The sequence below is a fragment of the Euleptes europaea genome, chromosome 15, assembly GCF_029931775.1.
Source record: "Euleptes europaea isolate rEulEur1 chromosome 15, rEulEur1.hap1, whole genome shotgun sequence".
NCBI classification, from domain to species: domain Eukaryota; kingdom Metazoa; phylum Chordata; class Lepidosauria; order Squamata; family Sphaerodactylidae; genus Euleptes; species Euleptes europaea.
In genome coordinates, this window is record NC_079326.1 from 54,874,140 (window position 1) to 54,890,721 (window position 16,582).

At 43.1% G+C, this 16,582-nt stretch overlaps 1 protein-coding gene across 1 annotated transcript in view; it reads left to right on the forward strand.

Moving 5' to 3' along the window:
• Positions 1-16,582, forward strand: part of GLS (glutaminase) — a 54,589-nt gene that overhangs the window by 28,546 nt on the left and 9,461 nt on the right. Inside the window, exons 12-13 of the mRNA XM_056861091.1 lie at positions 2,314-2,445; positions 3,851-3,943. Coding sequence (XP_056717069.1) covers positions 2,314-2,445; positions 3,851-3,943 — 225 coding nt within the window. The remainder of the gene's footprint in view (positions 1-2,313; positions 2,446-3,850; positions 3,944-16,582) is intronic.

Below are 16,582 nucleotides of genomic sequence, written 5' to 3' on the forward strand. Positions count from 1 at the left end.
GTTTACAACCAAGGCCAAAAAAATTAGGAATCGCCCAATTTTACATTTCCACAGCTTAAGGATGTACATTAAGGTGATGTAGCTTCATTGCTCCTGCTCAATATTTTGCGACCTGGGTAGTGATTGGTGAGCTGTCTCCCAGCAGAAACCTTTTGGTCCATTCAACCTCATCACCAGAGCCCATTTCCCTAATCAAAGGGTCAATAATATTGAAGCCGGCTGACTTGTAGAGGGGACATCTAAAAAAATACATGCTCGATGGTTTCCAGCTCCCCTGTGTTACATAGGCAAAGTCTCTCCACCCTGGGGATCTTCTTAAATCTCCCTTCAAATATGGAAGATGGTAGGGTTGCACATCTGGCCAGTGTATAGGCCCTCCTATGTGTGTTCTTTTCCAGGGAGTATAAATATGCTATTCTGCAAAGTAGCAGACTCTAGGTCTTTACTAAGTACGTGTGTGAGATCTACTACTAAACAGTGACGTGTCCTAGACACTAATAGGTTTGTCCAGGAATGAGATCGAGTTTGTTGCGCAATTAAGTTTGCAATGTCGATTCCTGGAGAGCTGCCCAGATCTGCTGTTTCAGCGTTCCTTAAATACTGGAGTCGCTGGCAAGCTAGAGAGTTACCTGACATTCAAACTGCAGACTTACTGGTTTCCCGTGTGGCAAAGTCCTGGTTAGCCCCATGTTGGCAGGAAAGATCTGAAGAGGAACAGTTTGGATATATTGAGAGAGATCTTAAATTCCCCTTTGGCGCTGCCCTGCCTCTGGATCCCTTTCTGTCTTCTCTGTTCTCTTCTTTGGCACATACGCCATTCGAAGATGAGCAGGAGTTTCTCTCTGCTTGCCCTCTTTCGTCATCCAAAGGGCGGACTTGCTGTGTTCCTATCTAAATCCTACTCTGTATTGCTCCTGAGGATTTACTTTTTGCCATGGTAAGAAGAGGTTAAATGGCCATCTGTCAGCAAAGCTGATTCTATGACCTTAGGCAGTTCATGAGAGGGCATCTTGGCCATCTTCTGGGCATGGAGTAGGGGTCACTGGGTGTGTGTGTGTGTGGGGGGGTAGTTTTGAATTTCCAGCATTGTGCAGGGGGTTGGACTAGATGACCCTGGTGATCCCTTCCAACTCGATGATTCTATGTTCATGTGGTCAGACCATGAGAATGCAAGAAGATCCCTGCTGGATCAGACTGCTGGTCCATCTAGTCCAGCAGCTGGGTACTCTGGAGAGCCAACAACAGGGCAGAGAGACCAAGGCCTTCCCTGATGTTGCCTCCTGGCACTGGTATTCCAAGGTTGACTGCCTCTGAATGTGGAGGTTCCCTGTAGTCACTGTTGCTAGTTGCCACTGATAGACCTATGAATCTGTCTAATCCCCTTTCAAAGTCGTCTGTGCCTGTGGCCTCTGCTACACCGAATTCCACATTTTAGTAGCTCGTTGAGAAGTATTTCCTTGTTCTTTCCCTCAACTCATAGCCATGGTTGATTTGATTTAAAATCAAATTGATTTAAATCACTAGTCAGTGAGACTAGGTTTAAATCATGGGTTTCTCCCTCCTCACATTCAACTCCTTGTGCAGATCTATTCCACTCCAATCTTCTATTCATTGAACTACGTGAAACTTAGCACTTAAAAGGTAAGGGGTTGATTCCGCGTACCTAGATTTGTAAAGAGTCAAGAGGATTAAGGCCTTTTTCTCAACTCTGTATTTTTATTTTATAACATTTTTTTGCTGTGAAAAAGAGGCATGTTATCTCTGCAGACACAATTCCACAGTTTTGAGAACTGCAAACCCAAGCATCTGTGATAATATCTTCTAGATAGAAAAACTGCCCAAAATAATCTTACAGAAACCTCTGGAAGAGTATGACATTGTGAATGGATTAACTGAATTCATTTACCAAAAAATTTAAGCACTGCATGAATATACAGCCTCATGCTATATAATTAAAAATAAAATCTTTATTTCATGATGAATAACCTTTGGACTATAATGTATCTTAAACAGAAAACTATCTTTAGATAGATTTTTCCTCAGAAAGCATTTTATTAAAAATATCTGATTTAAATTAAAAAATCCAATTTAAACTTTTCAAAGATCCGATTTAAACTTTAAAAAATTATAAATTTTTAACTACCCTGCTCATACCTCATGTTTTAAAATTGATAAACGAGTCGAATGTCTGAGTCTCATCCTTGCCATGCGCAGCAACACCGGTGCCACAGTCTCTGCAGTAATCTTGCCGCCTGCTCAAACGTCACTAAAGTGCCGACTGACACTGTTGTCTGCTTGTTCCGTTCTGCGCAGGTCGGCCTTCCTGCAAAGTCGGGGGTCGCTGGCGGCATTATCTTGGTGGTCCCTAATGTGATGGGGATGATGTGCTGGTCGCCTCCTCTGGACAAGATGGGCAACAGCGTGAAAGGGATCCACTTCTGCCACGTAAGTAAAACTTCCTCGAATTCCCGCCGCCCCCTCCCCCGGCCCCCAAAACTATCACTTAGTCTATATTTTGCGCAGGTCAGAATTCTGCATTCGCCTTCTGGCTTGTATACTGGCCTCAGGTTTGCTCCTTGGTCTTTCTGGAGATTTGGGAGTGTGTTTCTGTCCTGGAATGGCAAAAAAAGACAAAAATTTGAGAATGGTATGTGTGTAAACATTTCTCAGAGTTCGCGTAGGACCTCTGTCATGTTAGCAGGCTGTCATTTATGTATTCATTTATTTATCGGGTTTCTGCCCCACCCTCCCCAGCGAAAGCCGAACTCAGAGTGGGTTACAAAAGCAATGAACTGTATAATAAAGCAAGGATTAAAACATTTAAAATGACAATTAAAAACCAGCCCTATAAAATCAGGTTCAGGGACAAATGTTTTTGGCACATAGAAGGAAATCTTTTAAGGCAAAGACAGAAACACATGCCCATTTTCTATCCAGTTGTGATTTATACACTTCTATAAGATCTTCTTTTATTTCTCCATTGAGTTCACACTTTCCTTTATGTTCACACGATTATAATTTAATTTATCTGCTGTCTGGTAAAGATGAGGCTGTTACTCCATCCGTAGTTTATTATGTAATGGCTGCCTTGAAGATACGCCGAAAGTTATAACCAAGTTATGCCTTAAATGCTCATATGCACATAGACGCTCTTTTTGCACTGAAACTGGACATCTTTTGCGCTTGCCTACTCCTGTGGGCTTGCAAATTTAACGCCGTTTGCTGGTTAATCGTTGTTGCTCATGATGCTGAAACGGACACATGGAAGAGAGGCGACACTTTTAAAAACAAAATTGTGGGCTGGGCAGCAGCCAGCTTACTCCGAACACTTTGATTACTGCCGGGGTTTTTAAAAACTCATTTATTTACTATATTTATACTACACTTTTCTCACCGAGACTCAAAGCAGATGCTTGTATATTCACATTATATACAGATATTGTACATACATCCTTTTCTTCCTTCCTCTCCCCCAAATTCAGTTCAGTTTTGGTTGTCTACAAATTGGGACAGTGGATAATACCAAGATAACCTGGGGCTTTTCTTAAGGGTGAGGAAGATAATCCTTTTCATTTGTACTTGGCCAGTAGGTCATGCTCAGTTAACATGGGGCTTTTCTTAAGGGTGAGGTAGCTACACTTTATGGTGCATGCTTAGACTGAGGCTTTTCTTAAGGGTGAGGAAGATAATCCTTATCATTTGTACTTGGCCAGTGGGTAATGCTCAGTTAATATGGGGCTTTATAGTGCATATTTGGACGACGGATAATGCTGATCTTTAGGTGGTGAAAACATAATACTGTGTACGCGGTTTTGCTGTGTCAAATAATGTGATGCTCTGATCGTTGCAGGAACTGGTTTCTCTGTGCAATTTCCATAATTATGACAACTTGCGGCACTTTGCAAAGAAGCTCGATCCTCGCCGAGAAGGGGGTGATCAGCGGGTGAGTCCCAGGGATTTAGTGATGCCTCGTGTGTCACGTTCATCCTAGTTGCTTCCCATTCTCTGTTACAAAGTTCTCAATGACATGTATTGCATCAATACTTTTGTTCGGGTTGTACAAAAATACCCTTTAACATCAGAAGCTGTACGTGTTGTTAGCCTCTGGCTTTAAATGTGCTGCCTTTAATAGCATCATGGCAACACTATTTGTCCTATTCTTGGGCTAACTTGAAGGAAATCTGACAGGATTTCACTTGCCGCTTAACTATCATTAGGTTTATCTTCCTCCTTGGTCAGTGACTGCAAGGAAAAGGGCAAGGCCTTTGGTGCTTTCTGGGCTCCTTCGCTCACACGGCGTTAATTTGTAGGTGTGAAGCGGAAAGGGCCTTCGCTGAGTTTTTATTGGGAACTTGAAACAATATAATATTCCTTAGACCAGCGGTTCCCAAACTGTGCTCCACAAAACATCTCCCAGTGCTCTGTGAAGAGATTGGAAAGAAAAACACTACTGTCATTCGGTTTAGTATATAGGTGCTAGGTGAAAATTATTGCTTCGTGACGAATTTCTCTCCTGAAAAGTGCTCCATGACTCTGCCTTAGAGGAATATAATAAATGTTAGGAATTCTTCACTAACAATATCGGCTCAGAGATTGGTGAGAAAAGAGCCGTGGTGCTTTCCCCGTGGTGCTCAGTTCGGCAACGGTGAACGATCTTCTGACTGCAGTCAGAACGATCTTCTGACTGCAGAAGGGAACTGTAAGAGTGAAAGGAACAAAGGTCTCCCAGTTAAAAAGAAATTAAGGTACTCGTTTGGTAAGGAGCCGAGAAGGGAGATTGCAGCTAAGGATGAAAGGGCCTTTGAACCCAAAGTTTTGGTTGGTTCCTCTGTATCCTTTGCGTTGGTTTCAGAATAAAGACCAGTTGACTGTTTCAGACGGTAAAGAGGCAGTGGAGGATCATCAGCCAGCTAGCCCTCGTTGCTAAATATCAGTAATACTAGAATGTTTCTTCTCCCCCCCCTTGCTGGTAAACTAATAAATCGTGTATGTTGCTTGAACAACTAGCATTCCTTTGGACCGTTGGACTGTGAAAGCCTACAGCTCGAGCTTGCGTTAAAAGAAACTGTGTGGAAAAAAGTGTCACCTGAGTCTGACGAGGACATCTCCACCACTGTAGTATATAGAATGGAAAGTCGGGGAGAGCAGAACTAACAGAGCCGGCTGTGGTTTCAGAGAGTTCGTTTGTACTCTTTCAAACACGCTCCGGTTCCTCTAGATCGTGGAGTCCCGAATATTTCGGTTTGTTTTTTTGTTTTGTTTTCTTTTGATTTGTAAATAATAAAATATTATTGAAATTATTATTTGAAAGATACCAAAATTTAGAGTCTAATTTTATACACATTTCTCTAATTAGCTGTTTCAGAAAGTACTGGCGCTGGGTGGGGGGGTGGGATGGGACGCATCCTGAAAATACAGGTTGAGTATCCCTTATCCGGATTGCTGGGGACCAGAAGTGGTCTGCATTTTGGATCTTTCCATATTCTGGAATATTTTGGAATTTTTGCATATACATAATGAGCTCTTGGGGATGGGACCCAAATTAATTTGTATTCTACGTACACGTTGTACACATGGCCTGAATGTAATTTTAAACAGCTTTTTTAATAATTATGTGTACATTGAACCATCAGAAAGCAAAGGTGTAACTGTCTCACCAGGATACCTGTATCAGCTATTAAACAAAAGCAACAACAAACCAACTAACAACGGTAGGCTTTCAGTCTCCACCTATGTGCAGTGTACACTGTATTTTATTTTTTTAGGGGAGAGGAAACATTGAAATCAGGCAGCATGGATCTGCCTGCGTGTCAACTCAAAGGGTCCGGTTTTCGGATTAGTCCGGATATGGGATGTCCAGATAAGGGACACTCCACCTGTATGTCCAGTTATGTATCATGTTCATAAGGGAACAAACTAGAAAGGGGAATTCTGTAAAATAGTGTAAAAAAAATTGCAGTGAAGAAGAAGAGGCATAATCATAACAAATGGCAGCAGTTCCCAAACAACCGAGGCCACATTTTTCAAGTGGGGATTTTCTGGGTTGCTCAGCAAACAATATTCTTCTTGTTAAACTGTTAATGGGGAAAAAGCAATCTTAATATCTTGCTCCTAAAAAGATACTGGGATGGATCCCTATTACCCTGAGCAGAAGAAAATAATCTGCTTGTGCTCTTCTTCAGATTTTTGCACAACAGTTCATACCCTAGGTATGTTCTGTACCCGTTCCTTAGTGCTCCCATTTTCATGAGGTCTTGTGCATGAGAGACTGTTTCCTACGCTGTGGTTTGGAGCCTGGTTTAAAGGAGTCTTTCTTGCCAAGAGAGTGGAACTTCAGTGTATGGAAGGGGGCATCTTTCGGATTCACCCATTTACTCCAAAGCGTTGTCCTCTGCAACTCATTTCAGACGAAGGCAAATGTTTAACTTGTACAACGTATGCAAGGATGAGAATAGGTCAAGATAGCTTTTGTTCCAAATATTATATATCAGTATGTAAAACAGTATTTGCCTTACCAATAATAAAATGTACCACAGTATAGAAAACAGCATTCCCCAGATTAGTCACAGCATATTGGAATATTGTTGCTTATATTTTACTCATGACGTCTATGATTGTGAAAGTAGTTCAGGCAGAGAAGGGCAGAATAACATAGGACACCTGAAAATATATCAGAAACTTGTATCATATGTGCTGAGTGTATTTTTTTTTAACCGTCAAGTCACAACTGACTTATGACCCCGCAGAGTTTTCAAGACAAGAGTCATTCAGAGGTTGTTTGCCATAGTCTGCCTCAATGTCACCCCCCTGGTATTCCTTGGAGGTCTCCCATCCAAGTACAGGGTTGAGGCAGAGAGTGTGTGACTGGCCCAAGGTCACCCAGCGAGTTCCCACAGCAGAGTGGGGATTTGAACTTGGGTTTCCCAGATCCTAGTCTGACACCTTAACCATTACACCACTCTTGCATATAGGTTGCATAAAGTTTTAGTAGTAGTAGTAAAGGTGTAAATTTGCCCTTTGTTGGAGATCAGCGTGAGAAGAAAAACAGTGGTCCCTAGTGCACACCGCTGTCTCAGTTTCAGGTACACTTCTTTGGGTCATTCTGGGATTTTGGTGAAGCATTAGACCGAGAATCCCCAACCTTTTTGAGCCTGTGGGCAGGGGGAGTTAGGCTTGTACCCATCGACTGTAATTTACAGTGCAATCCTAGGCAGAGGAATTCCAGTCCCCACAGTTCAGAAGATATTTCCTCCTCTCCTTCCCACCCCCCTTCCTTTAGAGGAGATAGATTCTTCCCGAATAATTTTTCCTACACGTCTCTTTAAGGCAGTGGTTCTCTTACTGTGGGTTGGGACCCAACCTTGTGTTGCAGCTCTCAACAGGTGGGTCCGGAAGAGGGAGGTCATTTATGCAGGGCTGTTTCTCTCACAGTTACCCCGCCAACTGCCTTGGGACTTCTTTTTGATTATGCATGCCTTTCCTGACCATCAGAGGTCACATTGTGCTCCCGTGTGTTTTGCCCAAATTTTCCAGATTCTGGCTAAAACAGCATCCGGAAAACATGGGCAGGACGCACAGGGAGAGCAAGGTGGCCTCTGATGATCAGGAAAGGCATGCATAATCAAAAGGAAGCCCCGAAGCAGTCGGCAGGGTGACCACGAGGGAAAGAGCCCTGCATAAATGGCCTGGGAGAAGCAGGGGTCAGTTTGGGTTTGCCTCTGTTCAGTGTGCAAATACAGCAAGAAGTAGTGCTATATATTTACACATACAGAATGGGAAACATAAATTATAAACCCATTCACTCTTCATCAATGTGAGACTCCTGTGTTTTGCATTGGGGAGGCTGGAAATAATGTGGAGTCCCTGTTGTTTTTGGCACCTGCGCACATAGTTTAGCAGGGGTTCTCCTTCAAGAAGTTTAAGATCCACCAATTTAGGAATCATAGTCCCATCTTTCGAAGAAGATAAGTCTTGCTAAAATTATGAAGCAGGCTTTTTCATTCACAGTAAAAAATCAGTTGAAGCAAGGATCGCTTAAACCCTTCCGCAGGAAAACGTCCCTTACAACAGCCCTGTAGAGTAGGATGTGAGATTCGTCAGCTAATGGCTGCATTCCAGTGATAATCTGATTGGTTTTATGAGTTAAGACCACAATTACGGTGTTAAAAAGTTGGCAGAACAGTAATTTTTTTGTGGTCATATCCTTAAAGCTTTAGTGAGCATCTGTGTTAACGGCAACTGCAGTTATTGATGTTCAAGCATTATATTTGTTGTTTCTACCTTCCACCTTCCCTCTGCTGGCATCCATTAATGCTTCCTTGAAATGTAACCTTTGTTTTGGCCCGTGTTGTATGCGTTTTGCCTGGGTTTCAGCGACTCTGTTGTGTGTTCGTATTTCATTTTCATTGTATGTTATTTATGTATCTTCAGCACACAAGTTTTTTATTATAATAAATTTATTTTAAGCTGAACCTTCTGTATTTTTTCCCTTTTTTAAATGCATCTTGAGCATAGCTTGCAGCTGGGGATAACACCCTTGCCAGATTTTTGACGTTACTCATTTGATTCTGGTCTCTTTTTTTTTAATCCTGTGTGAATGTGATCATTGGGGATATCATGTTTAATTTTTAGTGATGCTTGAGTATGAATTTAGGTGTTTGTAAGTCTGATTTTGGTGTTGCTTGTTAGCTTTCCCCAGTGTTTCGGTTTTCACGTGTAGCAGAAGAACCACGTGAAGCCTTCCATACACCTGTTAGGATTTTCCTGTTCCCTTTCCACCACACCCCCCTCTCTAAACTAGCCCTGAAAAAGTGTTTTATATACACTTTCCCTGAAGACTGGGAAAAACTTCTGAAATTATATATAATATTGGGGGGGGGGGAGAGAGACAAATCAGTCATCCTCTGTGCATGAGCAGAATTGCCTTCTGCTTGCAAACTAGGCTCCCCGGGGCTGCCCAGGTCTGTGAGTTGCTACTTGTTTCGTAGGATTCTGAGTCGAACCGAGCGTCCGCTTAAGCTTACATCATCCTCCAACATTCACAGGCGAGCAAGAACTGATCGCACAGATGAAGGGTCTCTTTCCACTTCTGGAAATGTGTTGATGAGAAATGAAAGGACCCCCCAAGGCTCATGAAAGTGAGCGAGAATTTCTGTCTTTGACGCTGGTGACTGCAATGCAGAATCCCCCCCTTCCCCAAAAAAGGGTGTCGGTGTGCTTCTCATCTGTGGGCATACCCCGACTAGGACCTTGATCTTTATACCCCCTGCTGCATTTTAACAGATTAGAAATATATGAAAACTGTAGCAAAAAAGTGATACGGAAAAGGCATTAAGGAATGGAAGCTGAGGGAGATCTAAGGAACATTTATTAGACATTTTTCCTGGGTCTTGATATATACATGTCATTGAGTACTGTGACAATGAGTGTGCTTAGTCATTGTCTCTATTGTGAGTATTTTCAACCACGCTTCACAAAGTGTAGTGTGTACATGCTTTAAAAATGATCAGATGTATTTCAGACTATTTCACAGTACAGGTGGAGCATCCCTTATCCGGACTGCTTGGCGACCAGAAGTGGCTTGTATTTCGGATATTTCCATATATTGGAATATTGTGGAATTTTTACATATACATAATGTGATGTCTTGGTGGTAGGACCCCAATTCATTTATGTTTTATATACACTTTATGCACATCGCCTGAATGTAATTTTAAACGTTTTTAATTATTGCGTGTACATTGAGCCATCAGAAAGCAAAGGTGTAACTATATCACCAGAATACCTGTATCAGCTGTTAAACAAGAGCAACAGCAAACCAACTAACAATGGCAGGCTTTCAGTCTCCACCTACGATGCAGCGTACACGGTATTTTATTTTTTCCAGTGAGGGGAAACATTGAAAGTGCACGTATCTGCCTGCATGCCGGTTCTAAGGGTCCGGTTTAAGATCAGTCTGGATATGGGATGTCTGAATAAGGGATACTCTACCTGTATAAAGCTGTCTTTTCCCAAGAAAAACTTGAGACCACCCTGGGGGGGGGGGGAATTAAGCCTTACATCCTATGCATGTAGAAGGAAAATAATTCGGTATTGTTTCCCGTTGTTCACCGGATGACATTCAGTGATTTATTTGAACTGAGGAATTGACAGTTGTTCAAAGAATTCGTAGCAGATGACCGAAAATGAAACGAAAACTTGTTTGGGAAATTGAAATGACTTATAGGGTTCGTTGTCATAAGGTTGCCATGGCCACTGGCAAAGGTGACATTGAAATTCGGTGGTCAAATTCGTGGAGGTAAGTCTGTCAGTGGCTGATAGCTATCATAGCTAAATGGAACCTTCATCTTTGGAGGCAGCGTATCTTTCGGCCCCTGTTAGCTGGGGCCAACACAAGAAGACCACTACCTGCTTGTGGACGTTATTGAGGCATCTGGCTGATCGTGGTGGGGCAACAGAATGTGGGGGTGGATTAAACCTTTACACTGACCCAGTGCGGCTCTTATTGGCCATTTATGCACGCCTGTTAGTTAAGCAAAAGAAGTCAGTGTGTAAATCTCTTTTGGCAAATAAACTGACCTTCTATGAACTGACTGAAGTTTGAATGAATAGTCAATTTGTCAGCATACCCTTCACACAACCGAATAAACATCCAAATGAAGATTGTGTATGTGGTTATCTGAATCATAGAGGATTCTGTGATAAGTCTGACTTCGGCAGCTAGTCTTAAAATCTGTACAGAATACACTCATTGGGGAGGGGCCATGGCTCAGCGGTAGAGCATCTGTTTGGCATGCAGAAGGTCCCAGCTTCAATCCCCGGCATTTCCAGTTAAAGGGTCTAGGCAATGTGAAATGTAGGTGATGTGAAAGATCTCTGCCTGAGACCCTGGAGAGCCGCTGCCGGTCTGAGTAGGCGATACTGACTTTGAGGGACTAGGGGTCTGATTCAGTATAAGGCAGCTTCATGTGTTCAATATTGGATGAACAAAGAAGATGTAGCTTTGTATAGATTAAGCATTCTTGTGACAACCATTCCTCGTTCTTACTGGGCTTGGTTCTCATGATTTGGGGGCAGAAGGGCTGCAGAACTTTCCTTTATATCCCTACCCCCCAACGGTCAATTCTGTCCGCTAGGAAGTTGATTTCCAAGGTCAGTGCTGGCCTGGAACTAATAAGCACATTGATTGCTGCGCTGCAGGAGGGAGGAAAGGGATGAAATTGTCTCTACCTTTTCAGCATTGGAAAGGAATGCAGTGGGGAATGGAACAAACGGAAGATCCACATCTATCAGCGCCTACTGTTTGAACAAGCTCTGGCATTTTGCAATTGGATGAAGTTATGTTCTGGCTTGTAACTAATTTTATGGGGAATTAAATACAATAATGTCATAATTTTAATCCCAGCTGCGCGTTTGCATTTGAACATAGATAGGGCTATATCCAGGCTGATGCTTTCTTTGAATACTAATCTTCAGATTTCTTTCCTTGTTCCCTTTAAAATGAGATTCAAACAAGGTTCTATCGTGTTATAGTGGTTAAGAGGGGCGGACTCTAATCTGGAGAACCGGGTTTGATTCTCCACCCCTCCACATGAAGCCTGTTGGGTGACCTTGGGCTAGTCACAGTTCTCTCTGAACTCTCTCAGCTCCACCTACCTCACAAGGTGTCTGTTGTGTTGAGAGGAAGGCTATTGTAAGCTGCTTTGAGACTCCTTAAAACTAGAGAAAAGTGGGGTATAAAAACCAACTCTTTTTCTTCTTTATCATGTAAACGTATAGCACTTTTACCATTACCAAATACAAGTCTTTCCTGGTTTAAGCCAGTTGATATTTGATCTCAAGGGAGGGCTCTTATCTCAGTGTTAGAGCCTCTGCTTGGCGTGCAGAAGGTCTCAGGTTCATTCCCTGGCATCTCCAGAAGGTTCAAGTCATGGGTGATGTGAAGACCTCAGTGACCCTGGAAAGCTGTTGCTGTTATGAATAGATGATACTGGCTTTGATAGGCCAATGGTTTGATTCAGCATAAGGCAGTTTCATGTGTTCATGTGACCGCATTTCAGCACGAACAACTGTTTGAACTGGAGGTACAGCCTGGGGGGGGGAAACCTTGTGTATTATCCTTTCTTCAGCACATCAACGTATCTGCTTTTCAGTGTGGCTAAATATGTGGATACTTAAATCCAGAGGGTGGGGCCAAGGACAGACAAGGCACATCTTTCTACAAACCTGAAACACTCTCCAGTTTCGCAGAGAAATCTGAAATCTACAAAGCCAATAATAATAAACATTGGGTTTAACCCATTTTCAAATAATAGAAATGGCACCTGCAGCTTTAAGAAATGAATGCCCTCAGTGGCCATTGCTAGGTGACCACAACAGTATTGCCTGCCTTCAACTCATTCTGTCAGTAAAAGATGGGGGGGGGGCAGGGCCCTTTGCAGAGATATTTTGGGCTTTGAGGGAGGATTCATCTAGGCCAGGCCTGTCAGCAACCACTGGGCGACTTGCTACTACCTGACTTGCGTGACTTACTCAGACCTGACTGCTTGCTACTGTTCATCAACAGCAACTCCATGAAAGCCAGTGTTGGTGTCTTTGTTAGAGTTTCAGACTGGGATCTGAGAGACCCGGATCTGAATTCTCACTTTCCCATGAAAGCTTTTTGAGTGACCTTGGGCCAGGTGCACGTTCTCAGCCTAACTTACCTAATAGGGTTGTTGTGAGGATAAAATGGAGGGGAGAGAGAGCAGCTGTTTTAGGTCCCCGTTGCAAAGAAAGGTGGGGTTATGAATGAAGGTAATGAATAACAAATCTAGCTGTAGATGGGAGCATTTGCAAGTTTTAGACCGGTTAATGGGTGGAAAGGAGAGAAGGAAGCAAAGAAATCGGGGATGTGGGGGCTACCAGGAGAAGGGAAAGAGGAAATAGTGTGGGAAAGGGGATATGGGGGAAAGTTAGGTGTGTCCCCGCAGATTTTTGCACTGTGTGACCGGGAAAGTTGGCTTGTGGATGGGAAGGAGAAAGGAAAGGGGGAGAGGCTATAGTGGCTTACAGCAGGGGTGCCTAACTCAATTGTTACGAGGGCTGGATATGACATAAATGTCATGTGGTCAGGCTGGGCCATGCCTTGCCAGCCCAGATTGAAACTGTGGGAGGGGGCTGCCTTGGTGGGCCTGCGGGCCAGATAGGGGCTCTCAAGGGGCCAGATCTGGCCCTCAGGCCTTATGTTTGACACCCCTGGCTTACAGGAAAGGGGAAAAGGAAATACTGGGGGAGAGGGAAATGAGATGTCTCCCACTTGTAATTCTTCTATTTATTAATTCTTCAATCGTAATTGTGTCATTTGCAGAATATTGGATAGCATAATTTGAGTTGCCTCACTTTAGTACGGTATGATATGATAAAGTTTATTGTTTGCGGCCAAAGGCCATTACAATCTTTCATATAAAACCTCACTTTAATAAAACCGATTTGAAGCCACAACCTACTTCTAATGACACATTTTCACCAGCCTGTTCTAAATTCAGGATTTTGGGTTCAATACATTGTCTTGGAAATTGGTTGTATCATCATAAACTGCCGAAGTAGGATATCACAAACCTTTTCCTGTTTGGTACCGGGATCTTCACAGAATCTTTGCTTTTTTTATTTCCCCAGGTAAGTTTGCTAGACCATGACGTGTTTGCTTAATAAATTGGAAATATGTCAAAACAACACACACTCAGTCCTTGTGATTATTGACTGGCCACAACTAACATCTCAGCCATTCAGTTGTGTCTCAATATCTTAATGTCATAGAGGTCATTCATATGATTTGAGACGCAAGATGCTTAATTCTTACGTTTATGATATTTCACTTAGTGTGCATGAAAACAGTGTCTGCTCATATGAGAGGGGTATGTTATTTCTTCTAAAGCTGCAACCTCCCAGTACCTCTTCCCACTCTGCTCCTAGGAGTCCCCTGCTCTTCTGGAAAAGCTTTTTGGAGGCTGCAGAAGGAAGGGTTCGGTATCTGTGTTATGCTCACTTTGGGGTCACAATTCATAGGATCCAACTGAATTTCTCAATTACTTGAAAATGCGCTTTCAAACATACCATTAAAAAGGTTTCTTCTTGAGTGCTTCTGCTAAAAGCTTATTTCCTGTTCTCTACTCAGGAAGGCCTTAAATCTATGTTCCAGATGCGCAGTTCAGTTATATTTCTCTTCTAGAAAAATTCTCGTTTCCTTCTTTGAGTCTTCTCCCTCAGTTCTTGCCCGAATATTGGTAACATCTGTTCACATGTTGAACACGACTTTTCTGGGGTTTGGTTTTTGTGCACTCCCAACTTCCCACATGGATCTTCTATTGCACAAAGCTTCTTCTCTGACTCAGATAACAGAACTGTTATCAGCCTCCTTTACAGAATATTTCCCCTATGTGTTTGAGGTGGAGCGCTTTAATTTAAGACCCTGGTTTGGAATCATACATGCAGCCAGAGGGAGTGGCCTATTGGCTTTTCTCTGACCGCTAACCATCAACACACCTTTACCAGCGTGGTTTGGTGGTTAAGAGCGGTGGACTCTAATCAGGTGAATTGGGTTCGATTCCCTGCTCCTTCATATGAAGGCCTGCTGGGAGACTTTGGACTAGTTACAGCTCTCTTAGAGCTCTCTCAGCCCCACCTTCCTCATGAGGTGTCTGTTGTGGGGAGAGGAAGGGAAGGTGATTGTAAGCCGGTTTGAGTCTCCTTAAAAAGGTAGAGAAAATCGGAGTATAAAAACCAACTATGTGCTATCTAGGATTCACACTTCATTATTAAAGGTTTGTATTTATTCACATTCCTTGAGTATGAACTGACTGCATAGAAGCTCATCCAAGCTGTGCAAATTCTGAATAGCTGACCTCCTGTGGGGGGAGCTTGAAAAAGCTCTGGCTCATCCTCATTTGCACATGCACATGTGCCCTGGCTCATCCTCATTCGCACATGTGCATATACACACTGCTCCCCAACCTCCTGATGTTCTAGAGAGCCAGAGGAAGAAAGCATAACGAGGTGGAGGAGAAATTTGCTTGATCTCAGTGACTTACTTCCTGAAGGACCAATCTCAGGAAAAGGTGGGGGGTCCAGAAGGGGAAAGGTTTTGTGCGTTTTTAAAAAGAAATCAGTGACCCCATGAAGTTACTTTCTACTGAATTGGACCCTTGGTCCATCAAAGTCAGCATTCTCTGCTCAGACCGGCAGTAGTTCTCCAGGGTCTTAAGCAGAAATATGAACATCTACTGCCTCATCCTTTTAACTGGAGATACCGGGGGATTGAACCTGGGAACTTTGGCATGCCAAGCAGATGCTCTACCACTGAGCCACAGCCCCTCCCCGAAGGAAATCAGACTCTCAGTAAATCTCAGTGCAGAGAGGGCGGGGACGAAGGGTGTGTGGTTGTGATGCCAGTCTGTAGACTCAAGTTTTCCTCGCGTTGAGAGGGCAAGACAGGCCTTTTTAATAATTAACAAAAACACCTTGGATCTCTCTGCTTTACCAAAAAAATGGAGTACAAAAACAAATTCTGTGAACAGCAGATGGCGGATCTTGCTGAAGATTCACTTGCTACTCTCGGGCTTTCACCTTCCGGTATCCTGAAATGTGTTTCCTTATTATCTGGAAGTGGATAGAGTAACAAGATACCAACTTTTGTTTCCTGTCTGTATAATGGGACGGTGCCCTTAGACTTCCTTTCCTGTCATATCAACCTGACATTTCCCCTATTTGTTTCTCATTGAGTATGACAGAAAGCCTTTTATGGCTTATTTTTTCCTGCATGCTTGCTTATCTCTAAGCTAGCTGTCTCAGCTGATGGTGTGGCTCCAAATTCTTAGTTTATGTGAATATAATGGCTTTAAAGTTACAACAATCAATCAGAGGACGGTTTCCCTTGACACAGTTTACTTTTTGCAACCAGATCTTTTTAAGCACTAGGTTACACTATTCTTGCAAATTCATTTGAAGAAGAGTTGGTTTTTTATATGGCAACTTTCTCTACCACTTAGGGAAGAATCAAACCAGCTTACAATCACCTTCCCTTCCTCTCCCCACAACAGACACCCTGTGAGGTAGATGAGGCTGAGAGAGTGTGACTAGCCCAAGGTCACCCGGCTGGATTCATGTGTAGGAGTGGGGAAACAAATCCAGTTCACCAGATTAGCCTCCGCCGCTCATGTGGAGGGAGTGGGGAATCAAACCCTGTTCTCCAGATCAGACTCCACTGCTCTTAACCACTACACCATGCTGGCTCTTTTGTTGAAAAGTACAATTCCCAATATCCTCCTCACCCCCGATATGCAACATTAAAGTAGAAAAGTTGAACAGAGGACCACTGGTTTCTTCATCCTGATCAACATTTGCTTCATTGGATCTGTTTTTGGTGAGGCTGGGAGGTAACTGGATATTCATCCAATGGACTAAACGTGATCTGCCTTTCTGCCTTCCATGCCTAGGAGGAGGTTGGGTGTGGTGTTCTGCCACAGGTGAAGCATCTGGGTGATCTTGAAGGGCTACGGCACATTACAGCAGTTGATCTAGAGCAGGGATCCCCAACGTAGTGCCT